Source organism: Megalops cyprinoides, chromosome 6 (genome assembly GCF_013368585.1).
Source record: "Megalops cyprinoides isolate fMegCyp1 chromosome 6, fMegCyp1.pri, whole genome shotgun sequence".
Classification (NCBI taxonomy): domain Eukaryota; kingdom Metazoa; phylum Chordata; class Actinopteri; order Elopiformes; family Megalopidae; genus Megalops; species Megalops cyprinoides.
In genome coordinates, this window is record NC_050588.1 from 4630775 (window position 1) to 4652462 (window position 21688).

General features: G+C 46.3%; 1 protein-coding gene across 1 annotated transcript in view; it reads right to left on the reverse strand.

Annotated features, from left to right (window-relative positions):
• arhgef25b (Rho guanine nucleotide exchange factor (GEF) 25b) overlaps positions 1–21688 on the reverse strand; it is a 49197-nt gene continuing 27509 nt past the window's right edge. Inside the window, exons 3-16 of the mRNA XM_036531190.1 lie at positions 21420–21530; positions 15924–16048; positions 15326–15392; positions 14495–14598; positions 14097–14166; positions 11458–11547; positions 10811–10903; positions 10116–10166; positions 9462–9539; positions 8933–9124; positions 7261–7441; positions 6899–7116; positions 5326–5493; positions 1–132 (exon numbers count right to left, since the gene is read on the reverse strand). Coding sequence (XP_036387083.1) covers positions 16–132; positions 5326–5493; positions 6899–7116; positions 7261–7441; positions 8933–9124; positions 9462–9539; positions 10116–10166; positions 10811–10903; positions 11458–11547; positions 14097–14166; positions 14495–14598; positions 15326–15392; positions 15924–16048; positions 21420–21530 — 1665 coding nt within the window. The 3' untranslated portion in view covers positions 1–15. The remainder of the gene's footprint in view (positions 133–5325; positions 5494–6898; positions 7117–7260; positions 7442–8932; positions 9125–9461; positions 9540–10115; positions 10167–10810; positions 10904–11457; positions 11548–14096; positions 14167–14494; positions 14599–15325; positions 15393–15923; positions 16049–21419; positions 21531–21688) is intronic.

A 21688-nucleotide genomic window follows, 5' to 3' on the forward strand; every position in this document is an offset into this window, starting at 1 on the left:
AGACAGTCCCAGTGTTTACAGGTCGTCCTCGGTGAGTTGGCTCAGGTTGCCCGAGCGCGGCGCACCGGACGAGCTGGGTGGGAGGCCTCCCGTGACCCCCGCTGTGGCCCCGGGGCAGCCCTCTCTCACTCTCTGTGGGAAGAACACGGGAGGCAGGCTGTAAGTCTCCACGGGTGGCAGGAGATTTGAGCATGCTCATAAGCGCACAAGCACACAGTAACTTTGAATGAACGGAATGGCACGCTTCGGGACGGGTCTCTTCAGCACTTCGGCACAGGTCTCTCAATGTCTGACTGAGCTGACATTGCGACCTGGCGTCAGGGCTGCTGGTCTCCTAACCTTTTCAACAGTCTGGAGGAGACAGTAAATAGCAGCATTGCAAAATCGACTACTAATAAAAAATGATGGATCAGAGGAAAACGGTTAACCAATCAGAATGCGCCATTTCTCTGAGAAATAACAAATCAATGTTCCAGTCCAAAATGCACACCTTTTTTTCTGCTGCACTAGCAACTCGAAATAAATGCAAACTGAGGTGCTCTCCACATTCCTGCAGGTGTGATGGAACTCAAGCCATGCCAAACAGTGGGAAGTGTGTATAACCATCACAAAAATATATGCTTAATTACATTCAATAACTTACGTTTATAGCTGTGCTGCCTTAAAAAACAAAACAAAAACTAGATTATGGTTAAAGGTTGATCTGCGTGCCATCAGGTGAAATATAGAACCATGAACTGAACCTACTGCACCCATATGCAATATAAATGTTTATTGTAATTTATAAATCATAAATTCTTATCTCCTCTCACTTGCAAGTGTCATCATGGTAATTTAAACAATTTTTACTCCCCCATGATCAGTTCAAAAATAAACAGAAATTTAAAACAGAAAAGATACAGCATCTTTTAACAGTCTCTTAAAGCTCTCCCAGCAAACATAGGGGGTACATGGGTGGAAAGTTATTGAATTGTTGACAAAGAAGTAGAAAGTTTAAGATTTTTTAGAGGTTAGTGTAATAAACACACACAAACACATACACTTTCTATATTGATTTTCATTAATATTGTTTTTATATAATGTTGTTTTTGATTAACATTATTTTAATCAATATCATTTAAACAAACATAGACAGTAGAAGGAAGGTCAAAAAGCCAAGACTGGAAGCACACTTCAGGTAATAAATATTTGCTTTCCTCCTACCAAATGTTTTTCTGTGTTTTGCCTGCTCATAGAGCAACACTGATGTCTTTCTAAAAATGCACACAATGGCACGATACCAGCAAACCATGTTATGAGGAAAATGCTAATTTGTGTGTAATTGTGAAATTTCATGAGCAGAGGGTAAATACACTGGGAAAGAAGATATGAGCATGCCTGGCAGGTGGTGTACCTGCTTTTGATCCTCGCGAACATTACTTTATTTCAATTCAGGGAGGGCCCGTTTCTCCCTCTTGTTACTTTTTATTAGGGCTTAATTATTAGTTTTAATGTCTGGGAACCCCCCCACTGCGATTTAATTAACTTTCTGTTTAGCAAAACGACTGCGTAATGAATTCCGAACTGTCTGCACTTACTGCATTACAACGGGAGGACAATATAGTGCTTCTGCCACAGAGAGGAGGAACCTTGTGTAAGGAACTAAGCTGAAAATAGGAAAGAATAGGAAAGAATCTTATATCTACAGACTTAATTGGTGTAAACAAAGTCTGAGTTTGCATTTTGCAGATCCTTTCCCATTTAGAGTATAACTTGATAGAAATAATCCTATTTTGAGTCCTTAGGTGATGAAATGCCATGGTTGTGCCTCAAATTTTGTGCCGAAATACACATGGAGTAATTTTGGGCTGTTAGAGGGCACTGCTTGTGGCTTCACTACCAGCTAGCCCACATCTTACCAGAGTTGGCTGTATTTCTTTCAGTTCCCAGGTTAATTAATTCACAGTACAAAAATGCAAGGAGGGAACAACCTTGAGTATTCAACAAACCTTTGTTGAGGAGTACTATAGGCATAAGTAAGGTGTTCTTTATATAGGAGCAGGGTTGCGCCACTCAAAGAAACTGAGGACAGACTGACTTTATCTACATGAACACTGTTAGAAGCCATTGTGTCAGATATAGCCTCTGCTCCCCTGTGTTCTCATGCAAAAACAACTTGTTTAAAACAGCAATTTAGGTTTTGCCAAAAGTGCTCTGAATTTTCAGGGCTGCCCCTCTCTTCCTCCACAGGCCAAATGTGGCTGAATACAAGTCTCAGTCTGACTTTTTGAAGGGAACCCATTCTTGGGCACACTCAAGTATTTACTTTTTACTTCCCTTTGAGAACAATAAGACAACATGCATTTATTTAAGAAAACCTTTTGAAAAAAAAATTTTGTATAGTAGCTGAAGCTGAAGGCTTTGCATTTATATTTAGTCATTCAGCAGATGTTCTTTTCCAGATAGGCTTACAAAGGCTAATTGTTACACTGTTTAGTAACTGTAGTTCAGTGCAGCATGTCACACAGCTTTGGAGCAGCAGACAGGTGGCATTTCACCAATGTAAAAAACTGACCCGGTGTCCAAAGTCTCATTTAACACCTAAATGATACACCACAAGCTGAGAATCTGAATGTCAGGTGTGAGAGAGAAGCTCGGCCCACTGTGTCCTGCCCAGAACTCAGAATGGCCCAAAAGCTCTGATGGTCCAATACCACCAGCTCAACCAAGGTGAATTTTTACAAACAGATACTAAAACCAAGACAATCATTCATAAAAACACCGGACTCAAACACATATTGCTGACAATACCTCATTTTATCTACACAGACACTGCTGTCCCCCAACCCCCCCCCCCCATGTCCGGCAGATAGCTTTTGTGTTTAGAGCAGAGCTTCCCATCAACCAATTAAACTGAACCATTTAATTTCCCATAAAATAAATACACCCCTCTCCCGGAGGGGGAAAGAATTAGACAAAATTAAAATCTGGAGGCAAGAGTGATCGGGTCCGCGATAAGGATCTCTTTCATGCACGCCGGCTTCTGACAGGGGAAGGTTTGTTTTTGCGCCAATCCCATGGAGCCTGAATAAATAGGATAGAGGCTTAAGTGCGAGGGGTTATCTGTTGCCATGGCGCCCTCAGTGTGAGGATGGGCGTCTTTCCTCAGTGCCGCCCCCCCCCGAATCTGCAGTTTCCTCACTGTACCTCCAAGGCGTAACAACAGGATGTTTTGAATTTGTACTGGAGAGAGAGCCACTGAGGAGTTTCCTGCAAAGAAAGTGTGAGGACTTAACACCACTGGACCCAGCAGCTTAGGTCAGCTACCTTATCACACACAATAGTGGCTGACACAGTGCAATGTGTGTCACACATGAGCAACATCCATTGTCTTATTGGGGGGGGTTGAAATAAGGACACGATGTTCTTTGCAGGGTTGCCAACTTTGTCACCAAATCATGAGGCATTTCAAGGAACTTAGAGACATCTTACAGAAGTCAGTGCACTGTAATTTTCTTCTTGGATTATGAATCTATCATAGCACAGTGCCCTTTAATGTTGGAGACACACAAAAAATAACCTGTTTCCATCTGGATAAACCTCACTTTTTGGGCCTTCATCTACAAAAGGAGATTTGTGCAGAGCTATCCAACTCTAACTTTTTGCTTTTAGTCTTTTAGTAGCTGGAGATGTTTAATCTTAATCATTTTAATAATTTTCAATGAATACATGCAGTATATGTACAAAAATATATTGAAGTCTCCTCTGAGCATCCCTGTGTAGGTAAAAGACAGGAGACGTTCAAGGATTTCACTTTACTGGGCCCAAGTGGACAGGGGAGAAAGTGACCATGTGAGCAACATGTAGCTATCTCAATGAGTTTAAGGTCTGCTGTACTGCTTTACAGTGTGAGCAAATGAATTGCAAGTTAAGTGTCATGGCACATATTTGCTGTTGCTGCTGTTTTAAACATCAAACATTTCTGTATGTTCTGTGCATTTGCGTTATCCGCATGCAGAGATTAAGTTGCCTGACTGTAAAATGCTTGTTGCAGAAATAATCTACATATTTAAACACAGGCCTTCTACCCATAGGCTTCCTCAAAATAAAGTAAATAAACTCTACTGGATTCAGGCTTCTTGTGAGATCCCTCACAGTCTTGTAGGGCTACTGTGTTTGTCAACTAAAACCTCCATGCAGTTCACATGATAAGCTCTGGTTATGTCCTGCATGCTCCACGTAAAAAATTCCACCAGCATGAATGCCTCACCCAGAGACCATTAAGTGGAAAAAAACACTGATTCTGCTGTTGTGAAAAACTACAGAAACAGTTTCTGGTTTGGAATAATTTCAAAAGAACGAATGCTGCTTAGCTAAGGCACAGATGTGAGGGGGTGGTATGGTTAAACATGAATTAAAACTTGTGGCATGAAAGTAAGAAAAACTAAGCATCTTATTTCCTTTGCATTGAAGAGCAGCTTAAGACCACAGAGAATTCCATCTTGAACTTTAATTTTGTTCTTGCAAACTTAAGGAGTATGTTTGTGGGGGATTATGGGAAATCATTAATGCTTTAATAAGTGGCAGTGTGCACAGAAGAGCTCATTTTTGATGCAAGAAGGAAAAAAGTTCAGCTATTGACAATAACTGGCTCATAGATTTTTAAAAAGATTTCAGTTATTTGAAAATTCAAGTTTAATGCCAAATATTCAATAACTGCTGTTGTAATAACATATTAGGTTGTGTACTGTAAATTTGATGGGTGCTCAATTTCATAACTCAGTGTGCTTAAATTTTGTTTTTAAGAACACATTTCAGTCCATGTGAGCTCACAGATGTGCTTCTTTGAAAACAGGAAAAGTGTTTAAAAGCAGAGGTTGTCTCCTTCAGTAACCTCCAAAGGGAAATTGTATGAAAGTAAATTTCACCGTATTTTATCTTCAGTGAAGTAATTGCTTCCCTCGGACTAGTATTTTAAACAACTCTCTGTAAATGCATTTACTGTGTAAGTGAAGGTCCCATGGCAACATGTTTATGTTATGGGTTTGTCTTCCAGTATGAAACAGAACCATAGGAGTAACTGCCACTGCAAATCAGTATTCATGTAATGTACAGTAGAGCAGCAGCATTAAATCACTGAGCTCTCATCATTCATGATGCTGGGATAATTACAGCACACCTCTGCTTGACTTATATACACTGTCCAAAATGAGCAGATTCAAAATGCTTTTTGACCTAAGCGGTAATTCCTTGATAGCCAGACATTAGCATGCAGTCCTGTGAGAGGTGAAACCACGCCGCAGCTCTCCTCTGGTCCCAGCAGAGGGCTCTGTGAGTGTTGCATACCTGTGTGTTGTGCTGGGCAGGGGGGCACAGGCCATTGGAGACACCCTGGTATGGCTGCGGCACCAAGGGCGGGCCCGACTGCTCGGGGAAGGCCAGCTGCACATGAGCGGGGGATGTGGTCTGGGAGCTCGGGTTCGACTCCAAAGGCCCTTGGTGAGCCAGCCTGAGCTGCACAGACACAGAGAGTGTGGGACAGTCAGTGATGAGCTAACATAAGCACAGCATAGCACAGCTTCACCTTATAGCTTTATCAGGTATAAGGTGAAAAGCAATGATCCAGTGATCCAATAATTCAATGATCCAGCTATTGAGAGAAGGGGGTGGGAGGGGTACAGATGGTGTTATCTACCACAATATAAAATACAATACACAAAGTAATGCTAATCCTATATTTTACATGTCATTTTACATGTTTTTATTCATATGGTAATTGTTGTTCCATTGTTGAAGAAACATCATGCTTGACCCGAGCAATGCAATATTCTGTAAAAAATGTATAGGACTAGTTTTATTGAGAGCTTATCTGGGTGCTACATTCCATTAAACACACTCTCAGTAAAGAGTAAGAATCCTCTGAAGATTTATTTTACTGCTCATGAAGGTTATCTCCCATGGTGTCTTTTCATATGGCATTTCTGTACTAGTGTCTGTGATCTCCATCTGTGTGTGTCCCAGCAGCAGACCCAGGTGTGTATGTACACACACACACACAATGCACAATTATTAAAAATAAGGGGAGCAGGTTATGTATTAGTGCAGAATGACGATATACAAAAATACACCAAGGACTGAATTGGAAAGAAAACCCCACAAAAAGGCAAAGAGAGAGGTATTGGCCTGACTCAGGTCTTTTAAAGGCATCTCCAAAATATCTAAATTCTGAGTGCCTTCTATTATCATTCAAGAGGCGAAACAAGCAAGCTGAGTCTAGGTAAAGTAGTGTATTCGGTTAGGGCTGCTTTCATAAACTGCGCTCTCGCTGGAGTCTCCTGCACAACACAGCCTTTTCTCCTGAAATGGAGAGCTGTCGGTTATTTTATGATGTCCCCTAAGGAATCACACATTTTACAATTACATTTCCATCATCCCAAACATCATTTAACAGGAAAACCACTATTGTTGGTCACAATTAAATAACACAGATACTGCTGCAAGGACTATGGCACCATCTTTTGAGGTTTAAATGTATTTAAAAATACAACACCCCTGTTGTGTCCTTGGGAAAGGTATTTAACCCACAATTGCCTCAGTAAATATCCAGCTGTATATATGGACAAAATAACCTGTTGTAACCTATTGAAGTCGGACAGCTGCTAAATGATAATAACGCAATGTAATGCAATTTCGATACCAAAGTGGCAATCTGTTCAGTCTGTCTCTGTGATGCATGGACCTGTCCCAAAATCATTTTAGCTGAGTGAGCTTGGTGTGAGGGCTCAATGCGACTGTTGGCTTGGGGGAAACGTGAGACGGGTCAGTGTATACGCTGTTGGTCGAGCACTGAAGCCGTTAAGCGATCAGCACATCATGGGGCAGTTGAGCTGTGTTCAGCGAAGGGGTGCGGGAGGCCTACCTCCTGCTGTGAGGGGGGGTCAGCCAGCCCCTGGCTGGGCAGGTAGAGGGAGGGCAGAGAGCTGTTGTAGGAGCGCAGGCTGGGCAGGCGCTGCCGGTCGATGGAGGCGGAGGAGTGGGGCCGCAGGGAAGCGGCGGCTGCAGGGGGTGCCCTCATGGCGCGGCCCAGGCTGTTGGACTTGCTCTCCCGACGCTGGTACTCAATGGGTGACTGCAGGGCTGAGGAGAAGAGAGAGAGCAGCACCCACAGGGAGATCAGCTAAACTGCTTCAGACAGAGCTGCATAAGTGCAGTAACATTCGTGGGGGAGATCAGCTAAACTGGGGTCAGTTTTCCACCCTGCTTCTGGCAGTCTCCTCCTACCATTGAGGAAGTTGCGCTGGGTCTCCAGTATCTGGCCCACGTCGGTCACCCAGCCCTGGCGGATGTCGGGCGTGGCCGCTTGCATGACGAAACGCACCGTGTTGCCGTCAGCCCCCCGAGACGTCAGAGCCAGGCGGCAGGGGTCTCCATCCACACAGTCCTCCACCCCCAGGCAGCTGACCTGGGGGACACATGACAGGAATGAAAGGGTGACACCTTACACACACACACCTGCGCAGAGACTGTCACACACGAGAGAGAGAGGTGATACCTTCCACACACACACCCACGCGGAGTCTGTCACACATAAGAGAAGTAACACCTTCCACACACACACCCGCGCAGAGACTGTCACACATGAGAGAGAGAGGTGACACCTTCCCCACACACATCCCGCAGAGACTGTCACACATGAGAGAGAGAGGTGACACCTTGCGCACACACACCTGCACAGAGACTGTTACACACGAGAGAGAGGGTGGCACATTCTACATGTGCCTGCACAGAGACCTTACATTATATTACATTACAATACATTTCATCCATTTAGAAGATGCTCTTATCCAGAGTAATTTCAAAGCAAAAAAGAACAGAAGTGTATCCATTCAAGTTGAATGAGCAACAGTGTCAGACCAGACTAACAACACTCCCAGACTAACGACTGTAAGCACAACACCATTAAAGCACTACTGCAGTTAACTTGAGCAACCTGACTAGACAAGGGAAGTCAAGTACACTACCATACATCACAGTCACCAGAGCTTCATCCATGAGAGAGAGGTGTCACCTTCCACACATAGCCATACGGATACAATCACACACCAGCATAGGAAGTTGCACACAAAGTGACACTCAGGCTTTCAGTTCTATAAGTGGCGAAAATAAATCGGATAAACACTCAGAAACAGTGCTTAGTAAAGTACTTAGTAATACAAGTCAGACAAGTCTGATCGTCATATTATTTCTTCAGCAAATTAATTGCTCACAGGCCAATGTTACATTTCAGCACTAAACAAATTGAATTGCTTGTGACTGTTATCTTTGTGTCTACACTGTTTGAGGGAAAAGACACGCGCTGAGCACAAGACGAAGAACAAATACACCATGACACATTTCTTTCACACAGCACTTACAGCAGACTGATAAGAGAAGTCAAATAGAGATCAGCATTCAGATAGCAGCTCGCTGAAATGTAATCAGTCAAGCAGGGGAGTGTCGGGATCTCAGGAGTAGGGTTTAGAGAAAGCCACCCAGGGGAAACAACACCAAAACGCACACTGTTTATGATGTCATATTCTATATTCTATGTCTCTGTTCCTTGCATTCAGACAGCAGCTCACTGAAATATAATCAGTCAACAGGAGGATGGTGGGATTTCAGGAGCATGATTCAGAGAAAAGCACCCAGGGAAAGCAGAACCTAAATGCACACTGTTTGCAACTTTTCTGTTGTTTAAATGTTCTTTATTCTATGTCTCTGTTCTTGGCTGACAGAGCGCTGCTCCTCTCAATTAATGGAAGCAGGGACAGGGGCAAATATTTGCCACGGGCTGACAGATGGGTATTTGTCATGTGATATGCGGGACGAGAAAGAGGCTTAACGGCGTGTCCCGTGCCATCACAGGCACAGGGCAAACACAGGTGGGGACTCAGACACGGATCGGCAAGCGGACCTTGATGCTGTTTTTGAAGATGTAGCCCGGCAGGGAGAAGCCCTTCTTCCTGTCGATGGGCTCGCTCAGGATCACCAGCTGCTCGAACAGGAAGACCCGCCTCTCTTTCGCACGCGATAGCAGGCCGCCGTCCTGCTCCGTCACCATGAAGGTGTCCTGCTGGAGCAGCTTCCCCTGGGCCGTGATCTTCCCCTGAGAGGGAGAGAGAGAGCGGGAGAGGGAGGGAGGCAGGGGAGAGAGAGAGACAGAGGGGCAGTGAAGGAGGGAGAGGGGGAGAGAAGGAAAGAGAGGGATAGAAAGGGGATAGGGAGAGATAGATAGAGAGAGAAAGAGGGAAAGAGAGAGAGAGAGGGAGAGTGAGTGGCACAGGGGAGTCACGCACCACTAAGCATCTGACCTCCACACTGGCAGTACAGGAAATACCTTTGGGGGTCATGAACCCAAGGCTGATGCCTCATCAAACAGATCTAAAATCTGTGGAGTGAAATCACAGACCATTGTTCCTGTAGTGTGTGGTCTGGAGCCTCACCTCAAACCCCTGCAGCCTCCCGACATTCATCATGTCGTTACAGCGTTTGGGCACAAAGCACATCACCTCAACTGCTTTCTGGAAGGGACAGAGGGTTGCAGTAGTTACGGCAGTGACAATAGTATCAGTAATAATTTGGTCATATAGTGTTTGTGTACTTATTATCTCATCTTAATAATGAGGGAGGGACATTGCCATCACTGTTGTTAATACGGTACCACAAGATATGACTATATATATACACACATTGGTTTAATGCTGTTTTTTTTTCATCAGTTGTGGTTTAGCATGTATATTGCTCGTCAAGCAAGTTTTACATGTTGAGAGAAAGCGGCCTATAAACTATGAATAGACTCTCAATCTGCACTTAAAGGTAGTGGTCCCTTTATCATTCTATAAGATGCCAAAAGTCAAGTCTCGTCTAGGAAATGGAAGACTGAGAGATATCCAGAGTGCAGAGAATAGCTTATGAAATACTATACTGGTGAAGCTGATCAATGTTGGCCTCAACATCTTTATCTAAAGCCTTATATACTTACTCATTAAGCAATAAGAGTTATTAAAGGTAAATAATTGTTTAACAGGAATAATACACATTGTGATCTTTTACTTCCAAAGCATGCAAGCGCTGTTTTAAGGAGAATATATGCGAACCTCCAGCTCTGTGGTATCCATCCCAGCCTTGGTGTAGTACTTCAGGAAGTCCTGTTCGAGAAAACACAGGTAAAATCGCCTGACCTGTCAAAGTGTCTATTGACTGCTGGAAAGGTGTATCTGCGCTCTAACAGACAGAGAGGTTTATTGTGCCCGGCGGAGAGTAAATAGTGTCACTCGCTCACCTCACGTTGTTTTATGTTGGGCTAATGGAGCCCAACAGGGTCTGCAGAGACACATTCTGTCTTCCCCTGCAGATTGCCCACAGACATTAACCTCAGCCATTCGTCACCTGCTGCTGTTTCAGACCTTGCGTGACATAATCGGCTCGTCTTTTTGTGAGCGCAGCCAGTCAGCTCTCATTTACTCAAGATGACAGAGTACGCCTTGATTGCTAACCAAGGATCTATGGAGTAGGGCTAGGCAGTGCTGGTCATGGGGGACCTTTGTAAATGTGCTGATCAGGCCAGACAAGGCTTCACAGGCCTAAATTATAAGGCACTCAGCACTTCATGATACGGGGAAACATGCAGGGTTTCCAAGCTCTTGCTTACAGCAGCTCGCTTTGAGCAAGCGATCATGCCCCTGATCAGGGATCAACCTTCACCATTTACGCATAATAACTGGAGTCAGATTAAGGATGGGTAAACTGATCCCGAATCTGCTGGCGGAAGCCAGAAAGGCCCATGTCTCACCTTGAGCAGTAGCTGGTACTTCATGATCCGCTGCACCGGCTTGATGAGCAGGTCGTTGAGCTGGAGGCGATGCCCCAACTGCTGTTTGAGCTCCTGCAGACAGGCAGGGGCAAAGACACTCATACGTGACCCACAGACTGCTGCCACTATGCAACTTTACTCAGCCCACAGACCAACTCACTTTCTGCTGACTATGTGCATGTCTATGAGAGAGGGGACAAGGCAGAATAGCTGATTCATAGTAAAAAACACATCTTATTCTTCAGTGTCTGTTTTTATGACGGAAGTTGTGTAATAAATGAAACTCAAGTAAAAGGAGCTTGGTTGGAGATACTGAACATGCATAAATCTAGGGATATTGATTTTATGTGTGCACGGTAGGTCTGGCTAAACTTTCTTCTGAGGTTGACATTCAAAAGCTTCCATTCAGTCTTAAGGGGTAATGGAAGTTTATGTATTTGATTTCTGAACGCCTGATACATCCAACCAATCGACTCAAGCGGGGCTACTTTCCTTTGAACCTTTTGAGTTCAGGGACATAATTAAGCCCTTCACTGGATCCGGCCACTACCGCAGCGCAGGGCGGAGGGACGCACAGCACACCACCCGCGTAATCACGAGCAGGTGGTGCGGACCAAAGTACTCACCTCAAAGTAGGTCTCTATGTACTCTGACACGATGTGCTCAGACTTGGGTTTGTTCTGACAGTAGACCACATACATGTGCAGGCGCCGCTCCTGAAATGCAAAGCACACACACGCACTGGGGGTGACGCTAATATTTTGTGCATATTTCACTCCATAATTCCATTTATGTTTCATAGTTTTGATGTCTTTGCTATTATTCTAAAATGTGGGAAATGGTAAAAATAAATAAAGAAAAGTGTCCAAACTTTTGACTTTTGACATATATATATATATATGTATGGGGTGGGGGGGTTCAAGTGCATTGTATGTCTCTCATGCTCTGATGAAACGATAGCAAAATGCAGACTGATTTATTTCTCAGACAGAAAAATGAATTTGGATTGATGATGGGGGCATTTATGACAGCGGAATGTTCACAAGAAAACGCATTATCCAATCAAGGGAAGCAGAACACCAAGGGGGTCCATTTGTGCAATAAACTAATTCAATATTGGTGATATTACAACATGCAGCCTCCCTCTGAGGCGGCAGTGCTTGCACCTGATGTGCTATCAGCGTTCTCGAGGGCTTATTTCTCTCCGGGAACTGATATTGCACTCAGCGGGACATGCAGCACGCAGCTCAGTGAGCATGCAGGGCACAGGGGCCAGTTTCAGCTGGAACGCCTCTGCACCCAGCACAGTGTGCTGCCCCATGGTACAGCATGCCGCCCCGTGGTGCAGCATGAGCAACGGTGCAGTGTGACACCCTGTGGTAGCTGCTCACCAACAGCTAGAATGCGTACAGTAGGCTCTGAAGCCTGCATCCTGGAGCTGCAACATCCCACGGCAACATCCCACAGGCCTCTGAGGCACTTTGAGGCACAGGGAGATGCCTGAATAGGGCACACCAATATATTGTCAGCAGTGTGGTGTAGTCATAAGGGGCAGGACTCACAACCGAGAGGTTGTTGGTTCATTTCCCCCTTGGGGCACTGCTGTTGTACCTGTGGGCAAGGTACTTAACCTAAAACTGCTTCACTAAAGATCCAGCTGCACAAATGGCTTAGTCTGGCCCTGATCAGTCATTTGGGGTCTGGTACAGAGTATTGCTAAGAGTGCACCAGTATATATAGGTCAGAACTGACTCTGAAGTGTGGCGAAACAGGTATTGCCTCGTTAACCTGAAACGTGTAAATTTGGGAAATCAAAGCATCAGAGAACCTGTTACATGGCGCTTCACAGCAGGCTTGCTCACTTTTCAGGACGCAGTCTTGTGTAAGTAAGAGCCTGAGTGGTATAGCCACACGGCGCCTTTTAGCTGTAATGGAGTTGAGTGCGGGAGAGCGCGTCGGGTCATGTATAATTTAACCGCAGCGATGCTAAATGTGGCTGTAAAAGCAGGTATGATCTGCCAGGCACCCCCCACACTCCCCTATGGTGCTGCCTGGAAACGGCGGCATCTGGCCCCAGCAAAGTCAGCACTGATGTGTGTAGCATGGAGACTGGGGTCCTATTTATAACCTGCCTCTCTGTGAGCTACAGAGCGAGAGAGGAGATAGTCAGGGGCAAGGTGAAGCAGGGTGTGTGTGGGAGAGGGCTCTGCTCGGCCCAGTCAGAGAGAAGATGGCTCGCCCTCAGGTAGTCTGGCCAGACCCTCGCATGCTCCTGCCCTCATGTCCGGCATGAGGCTCTCTCTCCATCCCAGTCAGGTCGCTCTCCGCTCCGCTCTCTCCCGGAATGTATTCGAGCTGATTGCGTGAGGAGTGCACTCTGTCTTATTAAATCATTTCGGGGGCCTGGGGCAAGTAATTCGATCTGGCTAATTAAGCTAGCTTGTGTAATGAAGAAAGCGGGGCTGGGGCGGGGGCCGGGGCGGGGGCCGGGGCGGGGGCCGAGGCGGGGGCCGAGGTGGGGGCCGGGGAGGGGGGCAGTGAGGGGGCGGGTGCCACAGGACCCTGAGAAATGACGGGAGTGGAACTCAGCGCTCCTCCAGTGCAACCTATGGGCAGCAGCGTGCACATGGATGGCGCTTCCTGTTTCCCTGCGGCTGCAGCTCTCCCCCTCTCCCCTGCTCGGCTCCCGTTCCTCCGTAAGAGCTCGCCCTGTTCCCTGGCGCAGCTGTTTATTTGCTCAGGCCGCTGTTTATCTTGCCCGGGCTCAGCGCACAGTTTCTGTTTCAGGCTGAGGCCCTAACGTAAGCTTGCTGTTATGGGATCCGTGATCTTCAGGCAAGGGGGGGGGGGGACTCTCCTTCACAGAGAGTTTTGCTCCATGAAGCAATTACGCCGGTATTTATTGTTAAATTTAATTTTTTTTCCCCCTCCATGCTTCCGGACCCCGTTGGGTCACATCTGTGTGGCAGCCAGCCAAAGCGACACTTAAAACAGTCAGAGCTCTGAGGAAAGAGCCCCATAACAAGGAAGCAAGAGGGAGACAGAGAGGAGGGAGAGGCCAGGCTCTCGCGTGCCAAGGCGCAAAAAAAAAAGTTTTTTTGTTGTCTTGGTACTGCTGAGACCCTGACCCCTAAGATATCTACAGGAAGTACGTGTTGATGCCCACCCCACGCCCCCCTCCAATACACACACATGCGCGCGTGCACACACACACACACACACACACACTTCCCCGACTGAGTATGTGTAGGAGAGTGTGTCTCACGTGCTTGATGAAGAGCTGCGCCAGTCTCTCCGGCTCGGCCACGCACTTCTCCAGCTCTCCCAGGAAATAGCTGCAGGGAGAAGAGACAGAGGATCAGGCGGGTGGGGAGGGGGAGGCCCCTCTGTGCGCAGACGTGCAGACATACGCTCCATTCTGTTCCTGTAGGGCCACAGCCTCCACAGGTCAACCGTCTACCCTAATTCAGCTTCCATTCCCCGCTGCACCTCTGAGATGTGTAAGAGTCTGGAAAACCTGCTAGACTGCAGCACCTCAGGACCAGACCTGGGGTTCCCCACTCTGCAGTTTACACAGGTGTGAGATAAGTGAGACGGAAGACTCACTCTCCCTGCACAAGCAAGCACAGAGAGTGGTGCTGAGATACTGAGAGGGGTGCTTACTCTTTATGCCAGTCATAGATCTGGTGAATGTTCCCAAACACAATTTTGTCCTTTCCCTTCATGTCCTCTGGTACTCCCTTGCTGTTCATTGTAGCCATGTAGCCCTGTAAGAGCAGACCACATCACAATAAGGTCGGTCTTGGATGGCATGCAAATCGCACAATCATTCAGAACAAGGCTCACTTCCACATGTGATCAATTTCTTCGCATCAGCTTCTGCCATGGACGTGTTAGACGTTTGGTCAAAGTCTGGGTTTGAATGGAATGTGCACTCACAAAATACACCTTATCTGATCCACAGCATTCTCAAAACATTGAGCTAACATTGCAGCAACATCATTGGAGGCACCATAGTTTTTTTATATGATAACTGAAACCCTGACCCTGTTGGAACCCCATGAGAAAAGATGGGTATGTTGCTGGACATATGAGACTTGAAAATATGGAAATGAATCGAATTATTGCACTCGTTCAACCACATGTGGTTATTTTAGAACAGTGTTCTACTTGGAGTCCTGGGAAGGCAAAAGCTGCCTTGTCATGATTCATCCTGAGGTCTTAATAAAGACCGAATTAGGTTCTTTGGATTAGCATAAATCCCGCTTCCACATCTTTTATATGTAAGCTGTATCAGTTCCCACAGCCTGGTATATTTATGGTTTGCGCATAAAATACTCTTCTGACCAAGGCCTGTGGCCAACCTCCCGAACTACCTCTGCAGCTGATTGGCCACACAGTCCCGCATATCCCACCCCCATCATGTGTCCCCAGTCTAAGAATTGAGGTCTGCAACCTTGTGATAATGGTGGTTAAATAAGTGACTGAGATTACCTCTACAATGAGTCCTAGATCTTCCACATATAACCTTTCTGTCTCAATGAGTTCCTTCAGCACATAGCTAAAAGGTAATTGGGGGGGGAGAGAGAGAGAGAGAGAGAGAGAGAGAGAGAGAGAGAGAGAGGGAGAGTGTGTTATTAGAGACTGAAAAATAAAAGGAGGCTATTAAACAAGAGTGCCACTTCAATCACTCTGTAGCGCTGTGCAATCAGATAGAGAGCAGGCCTCTCTCCATCTCTCTCACAAATCTCAATAATGGTGTAATAGACAAATAAACACAAGTACTTTGATACAGGGCAAGTTTTGTCTGTGCTTGAAACTGATGTAACATTTCAACCCATTTCTACAACGATGAGCCAAGCTGAATTAGAAAATGAGCACAGGTAGCTATTACGTTGAAAAAAGGGAATAATGGCTACATTGTGGGAAACCTATTAAGATATCTCACATGAGCTAAATGAGAATGGTTTGGCTCTGGAACGCCATGTCCTTTTGGTTATTCAGAAGGGGCTTTTTTTCTGTCTGGCCAATGAGAGATGCCAGCTGATGTGAATGTGGGTGCGTAGTGAGGTCTTGCTGGTGGGACACTTACATGCTCTTTTCTAAGGCACCCTTCCTTTCTTCTTCACTGTCCACAGTGGCTGACGATTGGCTGGATGTGTCGTCCATCAGGGCGGAGCCATCCTCATCTGGCAGCAGACTGGAGGATTGGTGGTCCTGTTTATGCATAGGAGATGCGCAACTTACATGCAGCAGCCCACAAAAGCAACAGGTGTGAGGTCCAGAAGGTTCTGTTTTGCTCATGTCACTCCCTGAGATTGCATTTGGTTTGCGTGTTTGATGTATCATGCAGCATTCTGAGCCAATATGTCATCATTGGTTGCGGTAATATACATCTGCTTAAGTGCAGACTGCCATCACTGTTATGAATGTGGAAATCTTTTCCTCAGAAAAGACTTTTCTTCTGACTCATAGCCGCACAGATGGATCAATTGCCATTTCTTTCGTTAGCGTTAGCTCAGCGAGGCCCACAGACATGGCATTCACAGCTGTCTGACTCCCGTTCAGCCCCCAAGTCCAACCAAAACACCCGCAGAGGGAGGACAGACTACTCCCCTTTCAGTGAGCAAGCCTATCAAGAGCGGGAACGCAGCCGCTTAGAGAAGCTCCTCTCTGCAGCCACACTGCTGCTCGACAGGAGCAAAATCAGCTGAGCCAAACCACCTCCTGAAAACTAGTCGATGATACAATCGAGAATCGTGTCGCCCCTCACACTGTTATCTTTGCCTGTTTGTGTCCCCTCAAAGCACACAGTGATAAATGATAGGAATAATGAAAGCTTGCGATGAGTTTAAACGCAGGGTCGGTTTCCTCAGAGTATAACGTGAAGAGAAGCACATCTGTGGATGTACGGCCAGCGGTTCACAGACAGACAGATGTTCATTAGTCCTCTCCGGCGACGGGAGCGAAACGGCAAATAGAGAGACGCTTGTAGATTTGGAGACATTAGGGAACGGAGGAAAACCGCGGGGCCTGCGTGGTGTGCCAGACGGCAGTCCTGTGCTTATCCCCTGGAAAATATTACAGCTCCATTTCCAAACCTCATCCCCCCCGCCCCCCGTAATCCAATAGCAATCTGATCTTTCCATTTCTCTGTCTCCTGAACGAAATCGCCAAAGTTAATTCAGGGACACATTTAGAAAGCGAGAAGAGGAGGAGGAGAAATGCTGAGGGATATAGGCAGATATAGGAGGAGGAAAGTGGGAGGAGGGAGACTAATTGTGAATCACCATTGATGGAGAGAGAGGGAGAAAGAGGGAGAGAGAGATGCATAGAAACATATACAGGTTGCCAGGGTGATGGGAGAAGTGCAGTCAGACACTGACAGAATGATAACCAGGGATGTCTCGCTGGTAATTCTGAGGTTCCCAACGTCTTCTGAGAGGCTGCAGGATTTGACAGTATTGGATCTGAATGCAATATGGCGTTTGTGGTCACCACTGCGCCCCGCAAGGCCCCCTGCAGTGAGGGTTCTGAAAATTCAGGTAGACCCTCCCTGAACGCGCTGGGTGAAGGAATTCAGTTTGTCGAACTGCCACACAGTTAAAGGGAGGGCAAAAAGGAAAAGTCGTCATCCTTTGGGTTGAACGTCATGACGGTGAATGGTTGATTAATGGTCCCTGCTAATGCTCTACCTCTGCCTTCACACTGTGGACTCCCCCCCCCACATCCCCACCCCCACTTCCAGGCTACAGAGAAAGCCCCAGCACCATTTCCTTGAGCATAAATCTTCATTCAGTTAGCATGACTAATCCTGCTGTTCTACCTTATTTGTTTGCAAGCCAACAAACTCCATCTCCATTTCTTCTCCTCCACCCCTCCCACTCCCCCTTCCTCCTACAGCGTCTGTGTTCCTGCCAGGAGCTCACTGGCTGTCTGCTGAACAAACTCATCAATACAGCAGTCTGTCCACGCTTCCCTGCTTTGGCTCAATGGAAAGGCCACGCTGGGCTCGCCACAAGCAACAACCCCGGTCACCCACACCGAATGCGCACACCTAAATAAACACGTACGCACAAATACCTGGGATTCCTTAACCAGATACCATGATGGAGAGACCCTTTCCTCTTAACCTTTTTTTTCCCCTCCCAGGTCAACCAGTGAAAATCAGCACGCTTAACTTGGGTGAAACACTTCCTTTCAGATGTATCTGCTTTTCAGCATTTAAGAGTAATGGCACTGTCAAAGACACATAGAGACCTTTTGTCCTGAATATATTGTGGGAGCGTCTAACTTTGACCATCTTATGCATACTAATTACACACACCATCACAGCTTTACAAAACATGTGGCTGGACATTTGGAACCATACAAATCAGCTAATTCATAACAGCAATAGAATCACCTGGGTGACAACAGTGGAAAACAAGCAAACGCAATGCATGCCAAGCACCACATGCTTTGCCCATTATGCTCAATCAGTAGATACAGAAGACAATAGCACATTGTGCAGCAAAAAGCAGTTTATGCAGCACAATGTAGAATATGCAGTGTAGTGTGTGCAGTGTAGTGTATATGGAGTGCAGAGTGTACAGTGTAGTCCATTTGTACTATAGATTGTGCAGTGTAAAATATGCAGTGTAGATTGTGCAGTGCAGAATATGCAGTGTAGATTGTACAGTGTATAATATGCAGTGTAAAATATGCAGTGTAGATTGTGCAGTGCAGAATATGCAGTGTAGATTGTACGGTATATAATATGCAGTGTAGACTGTGCAGTGTAATGCATATGTAGTGTAGAAAGTGCAGCATAGTGTGTGCAGCTTAAGCAGGGAGGATCTCCAGCATGTCCTGGCCTCCCCTGGTCCTGGCTCCAGCTTGAAGCCCAAAGCTGGGCTGACAGGTCTGCCTCTCTCCCTGATCACTTCCAGATGTGCTCTGGCAAACTCCACAGGAAAGAGCCCAGCTTCTTTTCTTTCACTTTTTATTTTAGGCTCTTTTTGGATTTTTTTTTATACCCGCAGGCCTGCAAATGTTTTCATGAAAACTGCCTGTACAAAAAACACTTGAGTAAGATTTCAACAACTTCTAAACTGTTTGTCTTCATGCACATGCATTCTTTTGTTTTATTTTTCTCTTTCCCCCATCTCTCTCTCTGGAGACAGATAGATACACAGATGGATAGGGTAAATAGGTGGACAGACTGGATAAACTTACATTTATTGTGTAAAGGATTTTCACAGCTGTTTTAGCTGCTGTGAGTCCCATCTAACTGCCCCTCCCTATTTGAATTTGTATCTCTTAGCTTGAATGGGTGACTGCTCAGTTGCTCTCTGAGTTGTGCAGTAAGAATGTAGTGTTCCAGATGGGTAGGAAAGCTGTCCTGCTTGGTATAAATGTGCAGTCTCCTTTGGTTCTGAGGCCACAGAGGGACAGTTTGACTGTTCACGTATCTGTCTGGAAATTTTCCACCAGCCAAAGTTAAAACTCATTGCTACACCAACTGCCTCTCCATTGGTCACATGAGGTCAATTCATTTTCTAACCTAAAAATCAATCTGTGATTATCTCCCCCTGAACTTCCCCTCCCCACCCTGAACCCACCACACACAAAAATTGGGTCAGTGAGAGATATATATCCAAATATTCATGACAAGCCTGACTGTAAAAGGGAAACTATTCAACAAGTGGCTTAAAGAAACCACTCTATTCAATTTACAGGGATAACCTAGCAGCTTAATGGGGTCACCTAAGGAACCATTCCTCCTGCCCTCGTTCCCCCTCCCCTTATAGGGCACTGGGAGGGGATCAGTGAGTCCCTCAGTGACACACATGAGGGGCGCAGTGAGTCAGGGCTGTTCATGAAGAGAGGGCAGACGGCAAAGAGAGAACGAGAGAGAGAGAGGGAAATAGAAAGAGGGAGAGGCCACGAGGACTGAGACCATCTGTTAGTTCCCCTGTCTCTTTTTCCCTGTGGCCTGGCCGTTTCAGGTACATTTTGTTCTGAAAGCGTTCAGGAGCTCAGCCGACCCCATCTTCATGTGATGGCAGCTACCCAGCGGGAGCTAGGAGGCCCCTTTGCCCCTCACCCTAAACGGAGCTGTGATACCACCAGTCCAGGCTCTCCCCCATTGCTATGACTGTCCACTCGCTAGTTTTTTTTCTCCCCTCTTTTTCCCCTAGGGTACAACAGATACAACAGATGCCTGTTTCCAACCACAAAGGACTCTACCACTTTGACTGAAAGTAAAGTTAAAAATGAGACAGGACAGTTGCCACCCCGCTACCTTACAGGCAGGCAAGAGGAGAACAAAGGCGCAGCTTAGCAACAATTTCAGTGACGTTTGGGAAAGAGAATCGCACCCAACACCATTTCGTTCCAAAAATGAACCCGGTCGGTACGACACTGCTATAATTACATTTGGACTTTGACCTGATCTGTCTTGGACTGGAGCAATCTCTCAAAATAAAGCCAGAAGTAATTATGCAGTGTGTCAGGTTGCAGTCGGACTGGAATGATAAAGTGAAAGGATTCATTGCTAGCTCTCCCATGCTGGTGCTCAGCATGAAAACCCATGCTTCTATATATAGATTAATTTATTGAAAATATGAAAGAGAACCAGCCAGCGCGTAATGACTCTTTTAAATTATTTTTGTGACTTGTCTAAAAACTGATACACTGAAAATGTGTGTGCGTATGTGTGTGTGTGTGGCTGAGCTTGTGTGTGTGTGGTTGAGCTTGTGAGTGTGTGTGTGTGTGTGTGTGTGTGTGTGTGTGTGTGTGGTTGAGCTTGTATGTGTGTGTGTGTGTGTGTGTGTGTGTGTGTGTGTGTGAGTGTTTCTTGATAGAGAGGTGAGAAAAGACAGCCTTTGTCTGGCGATCTGTTTGGAAACTCCCTCCTCACACAAGCTCCAGGCCGGTGACCCAGAGCAGCTTGTGTCAGCAGGCCTTATTGATCAGGTTTCGAAAGGGAGAGTTCCGCCGCTTGGGCGTCCCTGTTTGAATAACACAGGCATCCGCACTGCTGCGGCCTTTCTCCTGGCTCTCTCAGCCGAGTCAGCCTTAGGCTTCCGTAAAGAGCACAGACAAAGGGCTGGAGCTCTGTGTGCTGGGTTACTGTCTGCTCAGTGCTTCTGAGTCACACACTCGCACACAAGACTCGAGGCACTGCCGACAGAGGGACCTGAGAATGCGGCTGCGTTTTAATAGGATAAGCTGTCAGACTGATGGCTGATTGATTTCATCGTTTTTACAAAATTAAATATGGGTGCGTGCGTGAATGGGTATGTGTATGTATGTGCTTTTGTGTATGTGCGTGTGTCTGTGTGCATGTGTGTGAGCCTGTATGCGTGTGTGTGTGCACATACATGAGCGTGTGAGCATGTGAGCATGTGAGCATGTGAGCGTGTGAGCGTGTGCATGCGTGTGTGCGCGTGTGTGTGTGTGAGCCTGTGTGTGTGTGTGTGAGCCTGTGTGTGTGTGTGTGTGTGTGTATGTGTGTGTGTGTGTGTGTGTGTGTGTGTGTGTGTGTGTGTGTTAGGCTGTGAGTGAGCCTGTATGCTTTGTTTTCTGTGTGGGGTATCCTCACCTCTGCGTGGGTCAGTGAGTTGCCCCGCTGCAGGAGTTCTGACAGGTAGCTGTGACACTGGGGGTTCCCGGGCATGCAGTCTTCAGGACGTCCCTGACCCTCAGCCCACTCCTGCAGAGGAGACAGCACACAGGCTTGCACCGGCAGGCTTGCATACCTGGTCAATTCTTTACTCAGCATATGCTCCCTCATTCAAAAAAAAACAGTGTGCAGTGCCCTGGTTTCAGCTCTCTGCCTTCCGCCACTCGAGTTTACATGACTCAAATAAT